Source organism: Marmota flaviventris, chromosome 6, assembly GCF_047511675.1.
Source record: "Marmota flaviventris isolate mMarFla1 chromosome 6, mMarFla1.hap1, whole genome shotgun sequence".
NCBI lineage: Eukaryota > Metazoa > Chordata > Mammalia > Rodentia > Sciuridae > Marmota > Marmota flaviventris.
Window position 1 is genome coordinate 77,050,491 of NC_092503.1, and position 23,047 is coordinate 77,073,537.

The window sequence follows — 23,047 nt, forward strand, 5'->3', positions numbered from 1 at the left end:
GTGAAAATACCCAGGTTCTAGTCCTTTGGTGCTAATTAGGTAACTCATTTTGAGCAAATTATTTCAGTTCTGGGACCTTCAATTTCCTAATCTGTAAAATTAGAGGAGTAGAAAGAATGTACTCTAGATTCCTCCTTACTTCTAAAATGCTGACTATATACATTAGTTCTGATTATAGTAATAATAGCTATATATATATACATATATGTGTATATACACATATGTATTTAGAATTTGTAGTGTATCAGGTACTGTGGTAAATTTTTTATGTATCATGATTTCATTTTATGGAATTGTAGATTTATTCAATCAACATACTTATTGCTTTTTTATTGTTTGCTACTTGCTGTGCTAGATGCTAGTGTACAGTGATGAGCAAAAGAGTTGGTTCCTAATTTTATACAGCTACTCTGCAAAGTACATTTATGATTCCCATTTTACAAAGAAACAGGTTTAAATCACTGCTTTATCCAAGACAAATAATTGATATTTTCAAGGTTTCATGGATAATATGAGTGTAGCATTTTGTAAAATTGTTTTTCATAGGATTAGTCTCTGCTTAAGCTGGGAGTGGTGGGCCACACCTGTAATTCCAGTTACTAAGAAGCCTGAGACAAGAAAATCACAAGTTTGAGGCCAGCCTCGGAAACTTAGTGAAACCCTATCTCAAAATAAAACTGAAAAAGGAGCTGGGGATATAGTTCAGTGGTAGAGCACCCTGGGTTTTCTGGTTCAGGGAAAGAAAAAAAAATAGTTTTGCTTAAATTCAATTAATGGCCACAAATCACAGAATAAACATGTTAGGTACATTAATTCTTATGATGATATTAAATTATATAGAACAAATTCTCCACATAATTAAAGTGTGTGCTTCATAAACACTCAAGGTAACTAGAAATAAGCCAAACAAAATTGACCAAGTCTAATGGAAGATGATCAGGTTATAGATGTAGCAGACAATACTGGCCATGTTTCAAAGATAGTGGAACTATATCAAGGAGGGGCTGTGGTGTGGCTCAGTGGTAGAGCGTTTGCCTAGCATGTACTAGGTACTGGGTTTGATCCTTGGCACCACATAAAAATGAATAAATAAAATAAAGGTATTTTAAAAAATTAAGACAAAAACAAAAACAAACAAAAAGGGGTTATAGGAATTAAAGAGGATGGGTCAAAATTATGAGAAAACAGAAGAATGGTGCCAGGATATATAAATTAACATCAGAGCATTTCAGAGAGAGTCATAACTTCTTCAGTTTATCTAGCAATCGTGTAGTACTTAACTTTGAGCACTATACTGTAATTGTACTCAAAATGAATATGACTAGTTTCAAAGCTAACCTAAATTTCACTTTGATTCCCAATATGAGCTCTTATTTCCCTGTACTTTTTCCATTTGCCCCTCTTAATTGAAGACTAAATTGTTTGGAATCTTTGAATCTTTATGTGTACACCTTCTCTTCGTTCTTCAGTAACCTACTTAAGTATGCATATATAAAATATTTAAATGTGTTTAAATTAAATTTATTTTCCCCATTCTTGCACAATAGCCATTACAAAATTTGTCCAGATATATTCAATTTATGTTTTCTTTTCTTTTTTTTGGCACCAGTGATTGAATGCAGGGGTGCTTAATCACTGAGTCATATCCCCAGCCCTTTTTATTTTTTATTTTGAGACAAGGTTTTGCTAAGTTGCATAGGGCCTTGCTAAATTGTTGAGGCTGACATCAAACTTAGCCTCTCAAGTTGCTGTGATTACAGGCATGCGCCACCAAAGCTGGCCTCTGTTTTCTAACAGCTCAATTTTTAATATTAATTTAAGAAAAAGAGACTGGAAGTTGTGTCCCAGAATTTGGAAAACTCTCATAATAGATTAATTTTCTTTTTTTCTCTAGGCTATTGTGGTGACTGACGGAGAGCGTATTCTTGGCCTGGGAGATCTTGGCTGTAATGGAATGGGCATCCCTGTGGGTAAATTGGCACTATATACAGCTTGTGGAGGAGTGGATCCTCAACAGTGTCTGCCTATCATTCTGGATGTGGGTACAGAAAATGAGGTAAATATTTTAGGTTTATAAGACAGCTATGTACCTTAAAAAATGGCACCAATTCTTGCATTTTAAGTTTATTCTATGAGTTATTTTATGAAATTTATTGGGGTTCTTTTTTTTTTTTTTGGTTCTCCTTCTCTGCTCAAATCTGGCCCTCAACCTTTATGAGAAAATTATTCTCTCTGTTCTCCTTTCTCCATTTATAATGTGTTTACTCTTTTATCAGCTCCCTTGGTGTTTTATGATGCTTTGAAAAGTGCATACTCTGTGTGTGTGTGTGTGTATGTGTGTGTGTGTGTTTCTTTAAGATATTATAGTTTGTTTTTTAAATTATTGTTTTCACATTATGCAGAAAATATCCATAGGACTTACTAAATATGATCAGTGCAAAATCTTATTCTAAAGTCTGTATTGAACCTGAGGTAGAGGATTTTTGTTTGTTTTAGATATACATGACAATAGAGTGTATTAGACATATATACATGGAGTACAAAGCATTCCAATTATGATCCCATTCTTGTGGTTGCACATAATGTGGAGTTAACAGTGGTTCTGTATTCATGTATGAGGAAAGGAGACTTATACCTGACTTTCATTGTACTGTCTTTGCTATTTCCATTCCCCCTCCCTTCCCTTCTTTCCCTTTTGTCTAATCTAATTAACTTCTGTTCTTCCCCTTCCTACCCTCCTTTGTTACGGGTTAACATCCACATATCAGAGAGACCATTCAGTCTTTAGTATTTTGGGACTGGATTATTTCACTTAGCATTATATTTTCTAGTTCTATCCATTCACTGGCAAATGCTATAATTTCATTTTACTTTATGGCTGAGTAATATTCCATTGTGTGTGTATGTGTGTGTGTGTATGTATGTATGTGTATATATATATATATATATATATATATATATATATATATATATATATATATCACATTTTAAAATTCTAATTTGTTATATATATCACATTTTAAAATTCTAATTTATTATATGTGACAGCAGAATGTATTACAATTCATATTACACATATAGAGCAAAACTTTTCATATCTATGGTTGTATACAAAGTATAGTCCATCTCATTCCACCATCTTTTCTACCCCTCTGCCTCTTCCTTCCCCTCCCACCCCTTTGCCCTATCTAGAGTTCATCTAATCCTCCCATGTTCTCCCTCCCAACTCCACTATGAATCAGCCTCCTTATATCAGAGAAAATATTCAGCATTTGGTTTTTTGGGATTGGCTAAATACACTTAGCATTAGATTCTCCAACTCTATCCATTTACCTGCAAATGTCATGATTTTATTCTCTTTTAATGCTGAATAATATTCCATTGTGTACATATACCACATTCTCTTTATCCATTCATCTACTGAAGGGCATCTAGGTTGGTTCCACAGTTTAGCTATTGTGAATTGTGCTGCTATAAACATTGATGTGGCTGTGTCTCTGTAATATGCTGTTTTTAAGTCCTTTGGGTATAGACCGAGGAGTGGGATAGCTGGGTCACAAGGTGGTTCCATTTCCAGTTTTCCAAGAAATCTCCATACTGCTTTCCATATTGGCTGCACAAATTTGCAGTTCACCAGCAATGTATGAGTGAACTTTTTACCCCACATCTTTGCCAACATTTATTGTTACTTGTATTCTTAATAATTGCTATTCTGACTCTAGTGAGATGGAATTTCAGTGTGGTTTTAATTTGCATTTCTCTAATTGCTACAGATATTGAAGATTTTTTCATATATTTGTTGACCATTCATATTTTTTCTTCTGTGAAGTACCTGTACAGTTCTTTTGCCCATTATTGACTGGTGGATTTTTTTTTTTTTTTGGTGTTAACTTTTTTGAGTTATTTGTGTATCCTGGAGATTAATGCTCTATTTTAGGTGGAGGTGGCAAAGATTTTCTCCAATCTTATTGGTTCTCTGTTCATGCTCTTGATTGTTTTCTTTGCTGTGAAGAAGCTTTTTACCATCCTGTTTATTGATTCTTGATTTTACTTCTTGCACTTTAGGAGTCTTATTGAGGAAGATGGTTCCTGAGCTGACATGTAGAATTGGACTTACTTTTTTTCTTCTAGTAGAAACAGGGTCTCTGGTCTAATGTTTAGGTCCTTGATCCACTTAGAGTTGAGTTTTGTGTAGGGTGAAATGAGTTCAATTTCAGTCTTCTACTTATGGATTTCCAGTTTTCCCTGTACCCTTTGTTGAAGAAGCTATCTTTTCTCCAGTGAATGCTTATGGCACCTTTGTTTAGTATGATATAACTGTATTTATGTGGGTTTGTCTCTGTGCCTTCTATTCTGTTCTTTGGTATTCATGTCTGTTTTTTGTGCCAATACCATGCCATTTGTGTTACTATATCTCTGTAATATAATTTAAGGCCTGGGATTGTGATGCCTACTGCATCACTTTTCTTGCTAAGGTTTATGGTCTTTAAGTCACATGTGATAGAAGATAGAAAAATACTTGAATGAACCGAGTTGCCAACTTGTAGCTTTCTCATTCATCCTGAAATTTTATTCTTTTCATTTATCCTTTTAGTTAGAATGTTCCTGCACTGATTTTTAATCTCATCACTTTGTGAATCTTTACCTAGTGTTACACTTCATAATAAAAATATAAAAGGGTGGATAACATCACTTAGTTTCTTATTCAGAATAACCTAACAATACTAGATGTTTGAATTAAAACTAGATGCTATTAAAATGCAAATTACAAGCAGTTTCCTCTTATCATAAATTTTGTGCCTAGTAACAATGAGAATAGAAAAGGAATTAGTTCTCATTCTCTATAAAGTCATATTTGCCTAACTACTTTTAAATCTGCAACTTTTCATAAGGAAATTTAAAGAAAAAAGACACAGAAATTGAGCCATAAAAGTGTTCTCTTCTTCAAATCAGGCAGGGTGATGTACACCTATAGTCTCAGCTACTTGGAGGCTGAGGCTGGTGGATCACTTACACCCGAGGAGATGGATGTCAGCCTGCAGAGCAAGATCCTGTTCCCAAAACAAAAACAAAAACACTTAATTCTTTTGAGTTAATTTACTAACCAGTAAATTCAGTAGGTGTTCATATTTTCATCTTGTTTTTTTGTCTCTTATTTCACAGTCTACATTTTCTTTAATTTACTTATGAAACAATTGCTAAAATCTAAACAATTGTAAAATCTACTTCTGTTATATGATGTAAATTTTCTTCAGTTGTCTGTCAAGAGAGCATATTTAATTCTTCCTTGTCCTCTTTTTTTTTTTTTGCTGTTGCATAATCTTTTGATATAAATTGTGTGTATTATTTGTCTATTTTCCCTGAATATTTGAGCATCATCTAGGCTTGTTATTTGACCAAAAATAATATGATTAGGCGTTCCTTGTGTCCTCTCCATGATTGCCTGGACATTATTAGATCTTAGAGGATTCCTTCATATTTACATGATCTAATAGTTAGAGCTGTTTTATAGTACCATACATGGAGTAGCCTAAACAACAGAATTTTATTTTCTCACAGTTCTGGAGACTGATAGTCTGAGACCAAGGTGTTGGCAGGCTTGGTTTCATGTAAGTTTTTTTCCTTGACTTGTAGAAGGCCATCTTCCTCAGGTGTCTTTACATGGCCGCCTTCTGTGTATGCCTATTTCCTAATTTCTTCCTCTTATAAGGACATCACTCTTATTGGATTAAGTCCAACTGTAATAATCACATTTAAGTTAATTACCTCGTTAAAGACCTATCTCTAAGTCTGCAGTATATTCTGAGGTGGTAGGCATTAGAATTTTGATATATGAATTTTGAGAACACAGTTCAGCCTATAACACTCTCTCTTTTAAGAAATCATGGCAGTATGAGTAGAAAGACATTTGTGTCTGCACAGTTATTTTTTTGTTTATTAACCCATTACCCTAGGTCACAGCTTTTTTGTTTCTGTTTTTATTTTGTCTGGCCTCTAGACTATGTGTACAGTGTGTCTAGATATAGAATCGTTATTAGGACTTGAACTTTCCCATTTGGAGGATTCCTCGTTTATTCCAGAAGGAACTCTTCATTTTTGACATGGATCAGCTGTTTGAGAGGAACTGAGTGAAATAAAAGAAATGTTAGATATTTTCTGTCGTATTTTTCTACTATATATGTTCTACATCCCTTCAGAATGTGGCTTGTATTTGTTTTCTATTACTACTATAACAGTTGCTACAAACTTAATGACTTAAAACAATATAAATGTATTTCCTTTTCATTCTATACGTCACAAGTCCAATACATGCCTGCAAAGGCTAAAATCATACAAGGTATCATTAGTGCTACATTGCGTTTCTTTGCCTTTTTCTGGCTTCTAGACTGCCTTTCTTCCTTGTTTCATGGCCCTTTTAATCCATTTTCAAAGCCAGCAGTGTAACAGCATCTCTCTGCTTCTATCTTAGATCACTTTTTCTGACTTCAACAAGGAAAGATTTTCTAATTTTTAGAACTCACCCCTCTAATGTCTGTATGTGTGTTTTGGCACATAAGGTAATGTCTTTACAGGTTCTTGGGATTCAGGTGTGCAGATCTTTTGGGGAGGGGTGGGATATCATCATCTCCTTCTCAACTCTCCCCTTCACTTCTAGCATTTATCCTTTTACATTATGGAGATTGCCTGCCACTTCAAGTGAGTAGTCCTGCATTATAATGAGTTATAGTAAAGCCAGGGCAGAGAAGACTATGCTTCAGATTATAGGCTTTTGATTTGAAATGTCTCATATTTGTTTTTACCAGCCCTTATCTCACCTTCTCTAAATTAGAAGGTGATAATGGATTTTATCAAGAATTTATTTTCCACGACACTGCACCAATGCCTTGAGAAAAGAATGGGATCATTAGCTTAACTTTTTCAACACTATTACTAGCCAGGAACTCCTTGAAGTTTGGGATATATTTTAGAAATATTCATTATATAGACCAAAACAGAAAAATTATTTACATGAGACAGAACCTATTACAAAGTAGAGTGGTTTGATTTCAACTGAATAAAAGTTTTAAATGAGTGACTCTCAATATATATATATATATATATATATATATATATATATATATATATATATATATATATATTCCATGGACCTTCCAGTTCAGAATTGCCAGGGGTGTATGTTAAGAGTGGAGAATCCTGGGCTGGGGATGTGGCTGAAGCGGTAGCGCGCTCGCCTGGCATGCGTGCGGCCCAGGTTCGATCCTCAGCACCACATATAAACAAAGACGTTGTGTCCGCCGAGAACTAAAAAATAAATATTAAAAAATTATATAAAAAAAAAGAGTGGAGAATCCTACATTCCACTGCAGATATACTGAATCACAATTGAATTTCAGATATTTTAATTTTTAGCACTTCTTAACAGTCATGCTGGCTCATACGTGTTCTGACATTTTAGAAATGTTGCTTTAGACACTTGACTGTGATGGTTGCTTTGCTTAATGTTATTGATTAACAAAAGAGCAAAAAATATTTATTATTTCTCTATGGAATCTGTTTTTTTTTTACTTGAAAGTGGCAACAAAGATAATTATTTTCTGTATATTATAAATAAAAATTTTAAATGAATGCTTATATGGGAAATATTCATGTTATAGCATGTAAAGCTGTATTATAACATATAGAGACCCTTTCAAGTGAACAAAAAAATGTCAAATGCCCAATATTAATTGTTTAAGGACATGTGGACGCAGATAATTTACAAATAAGGAAGAAATATGGTCAATAAATTTTAAAAACAGCTTAATAAGAAGTTCTGGTGTGCCATTGCACAGTAGGGTTATAACATATAACATTAATGCGCTGTGTATTTCAAATAGCTAAAACAAAGGATTTGACTATTTTTACCATAAAGAAATGATAAAAATTTGAGGAAATACATATGCTTAACTTGATATATATACATATATTGAAAGATCACATGGTATCCCATTAATATGTGCCATTTTAATGTTTTGATGTATGAGTTAAAAATAAATTATCAAGTGACTAGGCGTGGTGGTGCACACATGTAACCCCAGTGGTTTGGGAGGCTGAGGCAATGCAGATTCAAAGCCAGACTCAGCAAAAGCAACTCAGCCCTAAGCAACTTGGTGAGACACTGTCTCTAAATAAAATACAAAAAAGGGTTGGAGATATGTCTCAGTGGTTGAGTGACTCGGGATTTCAATCCCTGGTACCAAAAGAACAAAAACAAAAACAAACAAACAAGTGGATTAAACAAAGGTAAATGAAGGGAAGGCAGGGGGATAGGGACAGGAAAGGCAGTAGAATGAATTGGACCTAACTTTCCTATGTTCACATATTAGTATACCACCAGTGAAACTCCACATCATGTACAACCACAAGAATGGGATCCTAATTGGTAAAAGTTATCCTCCATGTATGTTTAATATATCAAAATATACTCTACTGTCATATATATCTAAAAGACCAAATAAAAATCAATTAACATAATAAAAAAGTTCAATAAAGAAAATCAATACTATTGGATAAATTTTTGTGCCTGCCTTCTGCATATATAAATATAAAAACATATGTATGTGAATTTACTATATTTTAATATGTTTGTATGTATATTTCACACAAATATATATGATAATATTTTACTGGAGATTACAACTAAGTAGACATGTTTACTATATACCACTCAAGGGGGTTAATTTGTTCATTCTTTTTAGGAGGACAGCATTCCAATATGTTTTCTATTCACACGAGAACTTTTCCCCCATGTATTCCTTTGTGAAAACGGGTCATCAAATAGCCTATGGTATTTTCCCAAATATGGACAAATACTATGATACATGCATAGACATAAAGAAGAGGACCCAGAAGGATATACATGAAATTATTAGTGGTGGGTAGGTGTGAATCAGTAGAGATTATTGGTATTCTTTGGTTTTAATTTTATTTTTTAGTATTCTCAAATATTTCTGATAGGTATATGTTGCTTTTATATGTTAAAAAATAAAATAACACAAAATATTGAGAATTTTTTTTAATTCTCAGAAACTTTAGAAGGTAGAAATTTGAGAGCCAAGAACAATGTGAGAGTTTATGATAATTGCTATTATTGATTACTGTTAACTTAAAATAAATGAATACTTCAGGCATATAAATGCAAGGGTCTGGAAGTAGGATGGTATTAACAAATCAGATGATTAGTATACTTACTAATACATACCCTCCTTATCTCCTTTTTTGAGCTCTTATATTTTCACATGCTTTGTTTTTTATTCTTTTTTCCCCTAATAATCTTCTTTCTCTCATGCTTGTCTTTTAAGCAACATGCATTTAGTGTGACACGTAGTGCTAAAGGAGATCTAACCTTTTTAAAAGTGCTTGCTTAGCTTGAACAAAGATTGAATGAAAGATTAGTCAATTTCTGTCATGATTTCCTCAGTAACGTATGGAGACTGAGTGTTTAAGGGGACGTGCCCCCCCCCCCATTTTTTAAACATATTTTTAGTTGTCAGTGGACCTTTATTTTATTTATATGTGGTACTCAGAATCGAACCAGGGCCTCACACATGCTAGGCAAATGTTCTACCACTGAGCCCCAACCCCAGCCCAGGGACTTGCCCTTTTTACTCTTCATCTTCTGGTTTGTTCTTATCTTCTTTAAGGAGAATATATTCATGTATTTTATAAATTAAAAACAAATAAATAAATAATCATACTTTGGGGGAAAAATGCTTATTTCATACTAAATTTTTAATTTATTCTCCATCAAAGATTTGTTGAGCATTGACTCCTGGCTACAAGAAATTCTTAATATCATTTTTTTTTCATGCCAGGCTAATTGGTCAATGGAGCCATTATAAAAACTGAATGATCTTGTTAAAGTGTTTTTGGTATATATTAACTTTTTGTCAGCCAAGTCTCTAAGACTGCACTTACTTTTCAAGACTTATTGTAAGTTCTTAATTATAGTTATAAGTAATTAAACAGTAATTTTTGACAGGGACATTGTTATGATTGAAATGATATTATAATTTTCTGATTTAATTCAAAAGCTCTATCTTGTTCATAAATCTTTGTAATTGACTTTACCTTGTAACCAGACTTCTTTATAGTATTCACTTTAATTATTAGCATGGGAAAGAATGGGAGAAAAGAGAAGGGGAACATGTGACATTTTTTCTCAACTTTATTTTTTTTCTAATTCACATTTTATAAGTCTAAATACATTCCAGACATGGACAAAGTATTTTTTTTATTTTGGCATCAATAGTAGCTAGCACATTGGCACTTCAACCTCAGCTGCTCAGAAGCCTGCCAGTACATTGTTTAAAGTTTTTATGCCTTAAAGAACAGCTGGGTTTTACAACAACACTTGGTTTCAGATTTTGTATTTCATATGAAATACATTTATGTGATTTAACATGTTAACTTCCAGCTAGCCAGAAAGCCTTCACTTATCATTATGCAGTATGTTTCAAGTAAGATGTATTGGCCAAACCATGACAATCTCAGAATGAAAGAGTGTTGTTAATAATTATACCAGGACAATAGGTGTGAGCTTAGCATTTCTAATGGCTTTAAATAAACTCTGATTCAGATAATTCATGTAGTTTCACTTTCTTAACAGTATCACCACACCTACAAAAACATAATTTTCCAGTAACAAACCACCTTTCAGTAACTTAAAAATTACTATTTTATTAATGTATATGACCCTGTGGGTTAGTAGTTTTAAATGAGATATATAGGAAAGCTGGGACATCCAAGACAGCTGTGCCTTTCTCCATACAGATTCTTATTCTTTATAAATATTGTTCTTAGGCTCTTGGTTATGCCCTCTAGGCTCTGGACTATCCTCTGAGTTATCCTTTCTTTTCCATAAGAAATGGTCTATTTAGCAACTGAATTAACCTTCTCAGCCTGCTTTCTGCCTGTGGAAAGTTAAGGACCCAGAGAAATATTTTCATTTTAAAGTGTCTTTGTTCTGATTGATCCAAAGAAGTGCAGCACCCTCAAAACTTTTAAGACTTTCTATATATCCTATTATAGTCTACTCCATTAGATGAAGGCTCCATATACAGTTTTTTTTTTTTTTTTTTTAAAAAAAGACCAAGGTAGAGCTGGGAATGGAGCTCTCATCTAGAGCCCTCATCTAACATGTGGGAGGTCCTGGGTATGATCCCCAGCACAACAACAAAACAGACCAAGGTGGTTTGTTAGGCTCCGTTTTAAATCATTCAGAGGTTTTCAAAAAGTAGGGTTTTGTGGTTTCCAGCATCCAGGTCTTACATGTATTTTGTTAAACATGTTCCTATGAATTGTATTTTTGTAATGCTATTATAAATGGACTTGTCACAGGTGAAGTGGGAGATGAAGCTCTGAAACCAGTGAGGATTGGGTCCTTGTTCCCTAGGTGTTGAATATTAAACACCTGAGAAACACTGAGGCAAGAACAGAAGTTTTATTTTAAGGATGGGGGTAGGGAGAGAAGGGGGGAGAGAGGAGGGAGGGAGAAAGGAAGGGAGGGAGGGAAAGACTCCTCCCAAGAGGAGGAGGTCCAGAGCTGGTGCCAGAGGGAGTGGAGGTCTTTTCCCTTTTATAAATTTCGGGTTTTCTTTCTTCTCATGCCCCCTCCTCCTCTTATCTTGCTCAGTGACCAAAAGGGCAGGAAGAGAGCTGTCCAGAGGGTGATTACCTGTGTTGGAAAAAGTGATCCTTCCCTTCCTCAAGAGGTTGTTAGCAAACAGGTAATGGGGAGTGCTGTCTACCAGTTTCCTTTTCTTTGATAATTAGCTACCTGTCATTTGTCCTGGTCTCAGCTCCAAGCCTCTATTCTTGTGTCCTGACAAAAGAAAATTCAGAGTTGGATATAGAAGAGAATTTTGTCATAAATGAAAGTAAGTCTTAAGCAAAGAACACTCTCAAGAGAGAAAGAGAGTGGGTTGTCTCCAACAGAGAACAACAAAGAAAACTTACTGATGCTACTTTCATATTTTTTACTGTTTGATGTTTGCCAGAACTGGTGTCCACCTTCTGTAGTCTTCACCAGTCCATTATTTAAATCCCCCTTCATGTTGGGCAGGGGAGCTTCTGACTCTACCTGGTCCTTTCTAAATAGTCATAGCAACCATCTCTTGTGTGTGTTGGGGAGACTTCATCTACAAGTCAATCCTATGTTAATGCAGTGCCAGAGTCAATGGCTGGACACTTAGTGCCCCTGGGCAGTGATCTCAATAGTCCCTGTGTTAGAAATATTGGGGCATTGCAAGAAATCAGTTATGTGTGTTACTGAAAGCTCAGTCCTTGTCCCCAGTGCCAATCAAATAACAAGGACAATTTTGAGGAAAAGGAAAGTTTTATTACTTTTCTAGCAAAGGAGAAGCACAGGGGACTCCTGTCCCAGAAGCTGTGATTCTGTTCATCAAGGGGAATAGGGCTTTTTTTTTTTTTTTTTTTTTTTTAAAGAGGTGAATCTAAGGCTACATTCCATTAATTTTCTACAAAGAGATGTAATTCACTTTGTAATTTGGAAGATGGTCATTTCTTAGATCTGCTGATGCCATCCCCAAATCTGAATTACTTCATTCCTGTGATGAGTGTATGTTTAAAGACAGATAACTCTGGGATGGGGAAAAAAGGTAATCCTGTTTCCCCTGAGATTAGGAAGGGGAAGAGATTAGAGAGAAGAAGGGAGAGAAAAATAAGTTGCAGTTCCAGAGCAGCAAGGGCTGTATTCAATCATAATGTAGACCACTGTTAAATGTGCTTAGAAGTTACTCAGCAGGGCAAACTTTACTTCTGCTGAAGGGTGTGCTGCTGAACAAAGTCTGGCAAGCAAGCACTCTTGGGGCAGAAAGTCTGCCTGTTTTTATCCTTAGGCAGCAATGCCCCTTTCTCTGATAGGAGGAGAAAGAGGTTACTATCTATGAGATTGGCTAATTTTAAAATTGGGGAGGTCAAAGTGAAAGGTTTTTTTTTAAAAAAAATAGCTATGTCTGAATACAGGTTGGGAATCTCAGAATGGCCACAATTGGATCTTACATCCCAATTTTATACTTAAAGCTAAATTCTATATTCTGAAAATTTAACACTGGACTTTATGTTTCTCAAACCTTTCAGAAGTTAACCCCTTCATCTCCCTTTCCTTCTTGATATTTCTTTATTTTTTAGAACTTTATTTTTGTATTTAAAGTTCACACACACCATAATTGTAATATAATTTTAAAAAGAGAACTTAACATTTAGAAACATCTCTGATACTTGGTCTCTTCTGTGTCCCAAGCAAGTCCTGAGATAAAGATAGAGCACATGTACTTACATCCTACAGTGTTGGAGGAGGACCAGAAACCCAATCAGACTTAACAGGGTTGACAGTCAAAATATCCCTAAGGGGATGCCATGGAAGGGAAATACAAGCCTATACAAAAATCTTAATTTTATATTTTTTAAAAGTCACATATTCATTTCCTAGGCTTGGCCATCTACTAAGTTACACACACTCAGGTACTTGAAGGTTACTATGTAGCTCCTAGTTGTCTGAGTCAGGGCAATGTGCTACTTTCCCCACAACCAGATGCCATCTGTCCCCTGCAAAAGACCACTGGCATAGCTGCTGCAATGGTTGCAGACAAGTGAGCTTCCAGCTGTGAAACCAGAACAACTCTCACTGCTACTTTCACTTAGAAAGCAAGTTATTGCATTGGAGCTTTCCTTTTCCTTTTCATGAGGCTGAGATACTGTATGGTCAGTAGGACAAGTGACTTTTCCTGTAGTGCTTTCTACAGTAAGATAAGTTTCAGCAGCTTGTTCCTGAATACTGAACAGCAGCCCTAGTTCAGGACTTCTATCCCTGCACAATTAAGATTATTTGATAGTTGACTCTTTGCCTTTTTGGCAATTCACTGGTGAATTTGCTGTGATGCAGGGGTGTTTTCCATACTCTGCTTAAAGCAGAGTTGACCTCTGGCTTGGATTATGCTTCTCAAGTCTAGAAGGAGATCCCAGGCTCCCTCTTCTGACAAAGTCAGGGAATGTGATTTCAACTTGTTCTATTCTTTCCTAGGTCTCTTGGTGTGTGTTTGCCTCAAAAGGAGGTTTCCCAACTAAAAATTCATAGCAAAGAACTCCAAGGCTCCAGAGTTCCACCTTCTCATCATATATTTGGCCTTTAATCATCTCAGGGGACAGGTAGTCCAGGGTGTCAAGAAAGTGGTTCTCCTGGAGATTGGAGCATGTACTGATCACTCAGAATTGGTGATTTTAAGCTCTCCAGCTGATCCAAGTAACTTGTTCTCTGGCATAATGTCTCTATGAATATCTATCTTTGAATAGTAGTAAGACAGAACATTTGCCAGTTCAGCAACCTAAGTAGCAATTCTCTGCTCCTCAAACTTGGAAAGTTTCAGAATTTCTCTTTAGACTGTTTCAAGTGGTACATATTCTAGAATTAGGTAGACTCTGGTGACATCATGAAATAACCTTACAGCTTGAGAATATTAGAATGCCTATGGTGGGACTGGATTTCTACTTTTATCCTGATATAATGCTCTACTCATGCATTCTCCAGCTGAACTTTAAACAATTTAGGAGCCAGGATAAACTTGCTTTGTTTTCCTCTTCTTAAATAAACATTACCAAAATCTCCTTTACCCAGTGGGGGAGCAGTATCAAATCTTCCAAAGCCCACTGCCTTTTCTTTTGAGTCTTAATTTTTATGTTTTGTTGCCAGTTCCTTTTCAGGATTATTTCCAGGTGCTTATGCCTGAGGCTGCTCATTTTTCTGGAGATTGTTCACAGGATGACAGGCTAAAGTACACTAGTTGCCTGCAATTGCTTCTGTTGCTAGTTTCTGATAGGAGACAAACTTTTTGTTCTTAAAAAGAAATATGCTGGGAAGAATTTAAAGAACATAGACTCACTGAGCCTGGCCACTTCTTACAGAAGCAGTCTGAGAAGGAATGTGCTAAGTCCCAGAACATGTTTTGGACTATCACCCAATGGAACTGTAGCCTATGTTGGAAAGGAAAATAAGCTTCATGGTATTCATGAGTGAAGGATGGATGTTTTGAGAATTCCATGGTTCGTTTCCTTAATGGGCACCAAATGCAGTTTTCTTTAGATTTGACCATGTTGCCCTACCTACTAGCCACCTTCCACTTTTGATACCAGACCACAGAGTCCTTCCAATAACTCTCCTTCTTAACATATTTCTTAATTGTCTTTCTTGACTATTTTTTAATTGGCTTCCTTTGTTTCTACTTGTTTATTCTCAGGGTTAGTATCTCTATTGTTTCTCTACAAATCACTTGATAATATTCATTAGTTTCAAAGGCAATTTAAAGAAATCCTGTGACCCCGCTATGTTATTGCTTTACATTCCATTGCTCATTATTACTACCTAATAGAATTACGTTATTTTACTTCATTTTCAACTGCCTGTTGCAAGTATGTAGAGATACAATTGATTTGTATACTGTGATTGTGTTAAATTCCTGTATTTTCATGCTGTTTTTCTGTAGATTACTTAATATTTTCTATGTACATAATGATGTATATAAAAATAAAAGTAGTTTTGGTTCTTCTCTTTCCAATCTGTATTCTTTCATTTTTCTTGTCTTATTGTAATGGCTAGAGTTGCCAGTATAATGTTGAAGAGAAGTTGTAAGGCTAGATATTTCTTGTTTTGTTCCCTGTCTGAAGGGAGTGGCATTCAGTCTTTCACTGTTAAATATGCTGTTAGCTGTGGATTTTTCACAGATGTCCTTCTTGTTCCTAGTTTTCTAATAGATTTTGCTATAAATGGGTGCATTTTACTGCATATAAATTATACTTCAATTTAAAAACTAATTTATTAAGATAATATTAAATATTTTATATACTAAAATGAACAGAGCAATGTTGTCTCAAATATTAATATAGGTTGTTTAAGAAACAACTTAAATTGTGTAAAGTCTAAAAACATTAAGAAAAACATGGTCAAGGCTGAAATTTTATTTTAAATTAGTCATCTATCATGATAAAGGTGTAAATAAAATATTATTTGAAGATTTTACTTTTTGAATAGAAAATAAACCTAAGAAAGGAATTGCTATCATTCCATTTAGTAAGCTAATATAATATTTCAAAACTCAGTATTATTTCTCAGTGATAAACTTGATAAAGCCTCTAAAACTTGAGTTGAGATTTTCTGATTAGCACCACTGAGAGATTGCAATTTCTTTTCTTTTCCTTAGAATAATCCATATATTTGACATGCAGTAATTATTATTTGGCATATAAATACTGTAGATATATTTTACATAAAAATTAAACAGTAACTTTGTAGTTTTAACCATGGGTCATTATAACAAAATTATATTCTAGCCCTTTATATAGGTGAAAAAGCAGTCTCAGAAAGAATAAATATAATTGTTTCCAATTTTATGATAACTTTTTTGTACAACAGGAGTTACTTAAAGATCCACTGTACATTGGATTACGACAGAGAAGAGTGAGAGGTCCTGAATATGATGACTTTTTGGATGAATTCATGGAGGCAGTTTCTTCCAAGTATGTGTGATCTTTATTTTATCTGTTTTAATTGAATTTCAAAATCTAAAGATAAGCTAACATACCAACATTTAAAATTCCAAGTTTTATTAAGTACATTGTAATATTTACTAGTGATCTGAATGAAAAAAAAAATCATATCTGTCTATATATCTTTATAACTCTTGTATATCTATCTACCTCTAACTATTATTGGCCATAAGATAATGTCATGTGTCTATCCTTAAAAAGTTATTTATGTTGCTATCCCTGAAGATACGTTTTTCCTTCAAGAATCTTTAGAATTTGTGCCTGTGGAAATGCATGAATATGGGAAAGGAGGCAGTGTCCAATGACAATAAATGTAAGAAGGAAGTCTTCATTTTTATATTTATTGGAAGTCTGTACTTCTTTCTGGTTTCTGATAAAAATTTGATCTTCAATCATGTTTATGACTGGTGTCTGAGACTTAAATGGCAGGAAAAACAGAAGAGGTGGGACTAAGCAAGAGTTGGTATAATCAATGGGTACAAAATAGAGTCAGAACCAGAGTATCCAATTACAATTCATCAATCTCTGATTAAGTCTACATATTTGAATAAACTATAGTACTATATCTTCATCTAATATAGTTAGTATTTGATTGTGGGCCAAATGCTACTGTAATTTTTCCATTTTTTTCCTTAAACTAAGACATTTTCACTGTAATTTTTATAATAGATTCAGAGAGTTTTTGTCAGGCCAATTGTCAACCATCTTCTTTGTTACTGTATAGTCACAAAAAACAAGTGCTTTTAGTTGGGCATGGTGGTGCATTCCTGTTGTCCTAGTGGGTTTGGAGGCTGAGGCAGAGGGATTGCAAGTTCAAAGCCAGCCTCAGCAACTTAGTGAGGCTCTAAGTAACTTAGCAAGACCCTTTCTCAAAAATAAAACATAAAAAGGACTGAGAATGTGCTCAATGGGTTAAGCATCCCTGGTTTCAATTCCTGGTGCGTGCGCGCACGCTCTCTCTCTCTCTCTCTCTCTCTCTCTCTCTCTCTCTCGTGCGCGCGCTTGCACACACACACACACACACATACACACACACACACAGAAATCAAGTGCTTTTAAAAAATACATATTTTGCTTTGGCTTTTCATACAAATAGCCTCATCACTAGAGTCATTTGTAACTGGAGGTGTACTTCTGGTTTCTTATTATAATGTTTATTGTTGAGCAGTTGTATCCAATAGCAGAGAAGTGTTTTTGTCAGTTGCACAATATTTAGAATATTTTGATTCATACCCAAGATTTTAGTGTACAATATGTTGTCATTAGTAAGAGCTATGTTTTAAAAGCACATGTTTGATTTTTTATTGTTATTATTATGCTGCAGTCTGGTTGGGCACAAAATCACAAGCCACTCAAGCAGGAACAAACTTTATTTTTGAAACTCCCGGCCAATGCCCCGTACGCTCCCAACCCACGTGGGTTCTCCTGGACGGGCCACAGGAAATCCTTCCTCCGGAATTCCCTCCTACCACACTTCCCCAACCAATGGGAACTCTCCAGGAGTCCCGTAGCAGGCCAAGGTGGACAGCAGGGGTCTAATATCCATATGAATGCAGATCTTAACATAATCATATCATCTCAATGTGTCACCTTTCGACCAAAAATGCTATGCATCATACTACTTGGCTATGGCTCTTAGCATCTTTATACTTCTTTGGTTAAGCTATAGATATTCTATAGTTTAAAGTTCAAGATTGCATGATATAGTGAATTGCTAGTAGTTTTTCATATTTAAAGTCTTAGCCTGTAAACTCTTCTATAATGTTTTAATTATAACTTTTTAATAGAAAATTGATCAAGAGATTGTATAGATGTTTTAGTCAGTTTTTTTTTTTTTTTTTTTTTTTTTTTTTTGCTGTGCTTAAAAGATGTGAAAATAACAATTAGAGGAGGAAAAGTTTCTTTTGAGACTCACACTTATAGAGGCCTTACTCCATTGACGGCCAACTCCATTCTTTGGAGATTGAGGTAAGGCAGAAGAACATTAAGGCAGAAGAGTGTGGTGGAGGAATGTGGCTTGGACATGGCACCAGGAAGCAGAGAAAGATGGCTCCTCACCTTGGATTAAATATGAACTCCAAAGGCTCGCCCTTATTGACCCACCTCCTCTAGTTATTCCCTACCTGCTGACAGTTACCACCCAGTTAATCCCTGTCAGGGGATTAATGCACTGATTAAGTTAAGGCTCTCATAACCCAATTATTTTACCTCTAAACTTTCTTGCATTGTCTCACACAAGAGCTTTTGGGCTACACTCACATCTAAACTATAACAATAGATAATGCTCTGCAGCTATATAGAAGAAAAGGAAATGTAGATCCTAATGTATTTTGTTTCATTTTCTATTTGCAGAAATAAACTCTGTCTAAAATAAGACAATATACTTACAAAGAAGCTATTATACACGTTATGATCACTTAACTGAGGATGAAATAGAGAAGATATTATTGTTTGGAACTAATGAAATGCTTTCTAGAGAAAATGAGATATAAACTGATATTGAATGATCTTTGCCAATCCAGAATAAGAAAAAAATATTTTTTCAAAACATTGAATTGAGATATTAGTTAGAACTAACAGTAATTTTAAACATAAAAGCACCTATAAGTCAAGAGTTGTGCTTCTGAGATCTTGCCAGAGAAAAATGCTAATGACTTTAAAAAATACCTATTGGCTTGACAGTACTTTGGAAAAGTTTTCAAGGAGTGAAACCTAGTATTACTCAAATTGGGAAGTAGTTATGAATATTAAGCACAAGATTATTTAAAAAGGAAATGACTTAATTTCAAGGTGGAACATAATGATTGTGGGCAAAGTTACATGAAAATCAGACTCTGGGATGAGGTTTATTAAGAAGTGCCTTGTGTTCAACTGCTTTGGAAGAAAGGCAACAGAAATGGGAGTGGAGGGCTGGGGTTGTGGCTTAGTGGTAGAGCACTTGCCTAGCATGTGTGAGGCCCTGGATTCGAGTCTTAGCACCACAAATAAATAAATAAAACAAAGGTCCCTTTTACAATTAAAATAAATATATATTTAAAAAATAGAAGTGGATAAAGGAAGAAGTTGTACTGCAATATGAACCCATAAATAGCCTTATATAACTTCATTGGAACCATGTTGCATGGTATTTAGATTGTTAAGGGGAACTAATTTCTGCCAGTCCCTATCCCCTCCCACTCTCCACTCCTCATACTATGTGGCTTTTTTTTTTTTTTTATTTCCCAATTATGGAAAGATTGGAGTGGAGCAGCTTCCAATTCTTTGTCCTGGTTTTCTCAACAATAATAGCTTTTACCTTATAGGCCAAGGACTTGATGAGGATATTGAGGTATACTAACCAAGTATGAAATCAGAAAATGATTTCATATAGAGTCTGAGGAATCACCACCAGGTCATTTCATGGTCCCATTAGATCCGATGAGTTGTACCTTGGCTGGGACCCATTTATTATTGGCCTCCAGATGCCTCTACTTTAACAAGGGAAAGAGAGGAGGACAGCATGTTGAAGTCTCAGGTCTTTGGGTATCACTGACAAATTTGTGTCCAATAGATCCTAAATATTTGAGTGTTTTCCCCCTATAATTGCCAGAGTAGAGGGTTGTAGGTCCCTTTGGAGTGAACTGGGGAATATTCTTACCATAGTGTTGCAAGGTCCTTCCTTCTGAAAACTAGGCCTCTTATTCAGTCTGTGTGTAAGTTAAATGTATAAAATTTAGCACAGGTTTGGAAACTGAAAAAATTGTGACTTCATTAGGGCTACTACTCTCGATTTTGTGGCCATTCATCTTGGATTTCTTTTAATAATATGATGAATAGTAGCCTTATTAGCTCTCTAGTTTCCCATTAGTGATGCAAATTCTGTTAAATCTCAGTAACTCTCTGTGGGTCAGTTTCACACACACTATCCTTGCCGTTTTTAAGATAACTGTACCTGCCTGGCTGTTAAACATCTTTGGTTGGTCCTGTCATCTTCATTGCTATCTGGAAGCCTTGTTACACATGAGTCTTTTCTTCATCAGTTATCACCTTTAGAAGAGAGATACTTCTAAACTTTTTAGTAAAGCTAAAATGTTTAGCATTAACTTTTTAATGCTAAAAAGCATATTTAGCATATTTCTTTTGATTTTGGTAAATGGTGTATTTTCTGCTCCTTCCTGTGGAACATAATTATCTGATGAGTTTTCTGGCCCTGCATAATTAGTATGTATATTCCAAAATGCCCATTTCTCTGAGCCTTGTAATCTCCTCTTCTGTTGTCTATCCAGACATTTCTGGCATTTATATCCACATTTACTATGAGCCATTAGTTTGATCATGTTTCTAGGAACCATCTTAATTAGTGAGTTTGTACCATCTCCTGAGTTTCTTGCCAGTTGTTAAATCCTGCCTCTTAGGAGAGTCCCTTAAAACCAATACACTCCCCTTATCTCATTTTAGGTTCCAGCCTCTTTGATCAAATACCCCTGGAATTTAATCCCACATGTACTATCCTGGCTAATGTGAACTATGTGGATCTTGCACTTCCTTTGAACTATAGTCATTTTCTTTCTTTATTAGCCTTAGCATATTCCAAGTGATCCAACCCCATCATAACTATCTGCTTTTTCAGAATGGTGCTGGTACCATCATAGAGTGTTACCTGGGATGCATATTCTCAAATGAAGCTTAGTGTTCAAGAAGTTTATAAGCAGTGCCTTTGAGATTAACCTGTGTGGAAGGAAGAGAAAGGTGGCAGGAATGGGTAGAGGGAGAGGTTGAGGTGTGTTGTAGGTACAGTGACAACTTCTATTAACCTCAGAGCTACTTTGGCTCTTTAGAGTTGCCAAACCTTTGTATTTCTGCATCTGTTAGTCATTGGATATAGGTCATCCTGGGAAAGAACATAGCTTATGCTCTGTGTGAAGTGGCTTTCTGTACCTGAGGCAAACTGGGACAGCAGTGGGGGATATGAGGGGCATTTTATGGTATTCAGCACAATGACTGAATTCAGAATCTTTTGATTAAGTAGCCTGGATATTAATTAGCTTCTCCAATAGAGTACCACAGATTTGCTTTCATAATATTTGCTTGTTCAATAGTTTTATCACTTGGACCTAGTAATTTCACATATGATAATAGAGGTAAAGAAAAAATTTAATGCTCAAATTGTTCACTGAGCATCTTTGTAATAGAATTTTTTTCCCATTCTTCCAGAACAGCATACTATCTTTGCTTTCCTCTGATCTCATTGATTGCTTCTTCACATTTTCCTAGCTTATTTTATCTCATCTGCTTGACCTCTGAATATTAGAGTGTTTCTGGGTTTGAGAATTTTGGAACTTTAAAATCATTTAGCCCCTTGGTGATCTCATCTAGTTGTAAATCTTTATATTTGTGGTTCTCAAATCTTGATCTCTAGCTTGTACCTCCTCTCTGCACTCCAGAATCATAGAATCTTCCTTCTCCTTGACATTTCTAGTTGTATCTTTAATAGACAAAGCATATGTAACATGTCCAGAATTGGGTTCTGCTCTCCCACCTGCAACTCTCCAGCTTCAGTCTTTTCCATCTCAGTAAACCACAACCCCATTCTTCCTATTCCTAAGACTAAAAATTTTGGAGTTACTACTCTATACCTATATATACTTTATATACTGTAAAGCTTCTTAGCTTTGATTTCTAAATATATCCAGTATCTAACCATTTCTCATTGTCTATATTATTACTTCCCTTATCTGAACCTCTCTTCCCTGGAATATTTCAGTAATCTTCTGATTTCACTGCATTCTCCCTTGTTGCCCCTTAGGCTGTTCTTAACATGGAGGATAAAATTATTCTAAGGTAATTTCTCTGCTCTAAGACTTGTGATTTCATTGAGAATGAAAATAAGTCCTTCTATACCCAAAGGACCTAAAAACAGCATACTACAGGGACACAGTCACATCAATGTTTATAGCAGCACAATTCACAATAGCTAGACTGTGGAGCCAACCTAGATGCCCTTCAATGGATGAACGGATAAAAAACAAAAAAAGTGGCATTTATACACAATGGAATATTACTCAGCACTAAAAAATAACAAGATCATGGCATTTGCAGAGAAATGGATGGCATTAGAGCAGATTATGCTAAGTTAAGTTAGCCAGTCCCCTCCCAAAAAAAACAAATGCTGAATGTCTTCTCTGATATAAGGGGTGGGTGACTCAAAATGGGGTAGGGAGGAAGAGCATGAGAAGAAGATTACCTCTAGATAGGGAAGAGAGGTAGGAGGGAAAGGGAGGGAGAAAGGGAATTACATGGAAGATGGAAGGAGACCCTCATCGTTATACAAAATACATGTATGATGATGTGAGAAAAAAAAGAATTGTGTCACCTTAGATTGGGTAGAGAGAAGTGATGGGAGGGGAGGGGATAGGAAGGGAGGAAAGGAAGGACAGTGGAATAAAATATACATTATCATTGCTGTGTG

The 23,047-nt window shown here is 35.2% G+C and overlaps 1 protein-coding gene and 1 pseudogene across 1 annotated transcript in view; one reads left to right on the forward strand and one right to left on the reverse strand.

Moving 5' to 3' along the window:
• The window catches only part of Me1 (malic enzyme 1), a 168,520-nt gene that overhangs the window by 64,642 nt on the left and 80,831 nt on the right, over positions 1-23,047 (forward strand). Inside the window, 2 exon segments of the mRNA XM_027928254.2 lie at positions 1,895-2,056; positions 16,466-16,569. Of these exon segments, the coding sequence (XP_027784055.2) occupies positions 1,895-2,056; positions 16,466-16,569 (266 nt within the window).
• LOC114086848 (aurora kinase A-like) lies at positions 13,885-14,796 on the reverse strand (annotated as a pseudogene).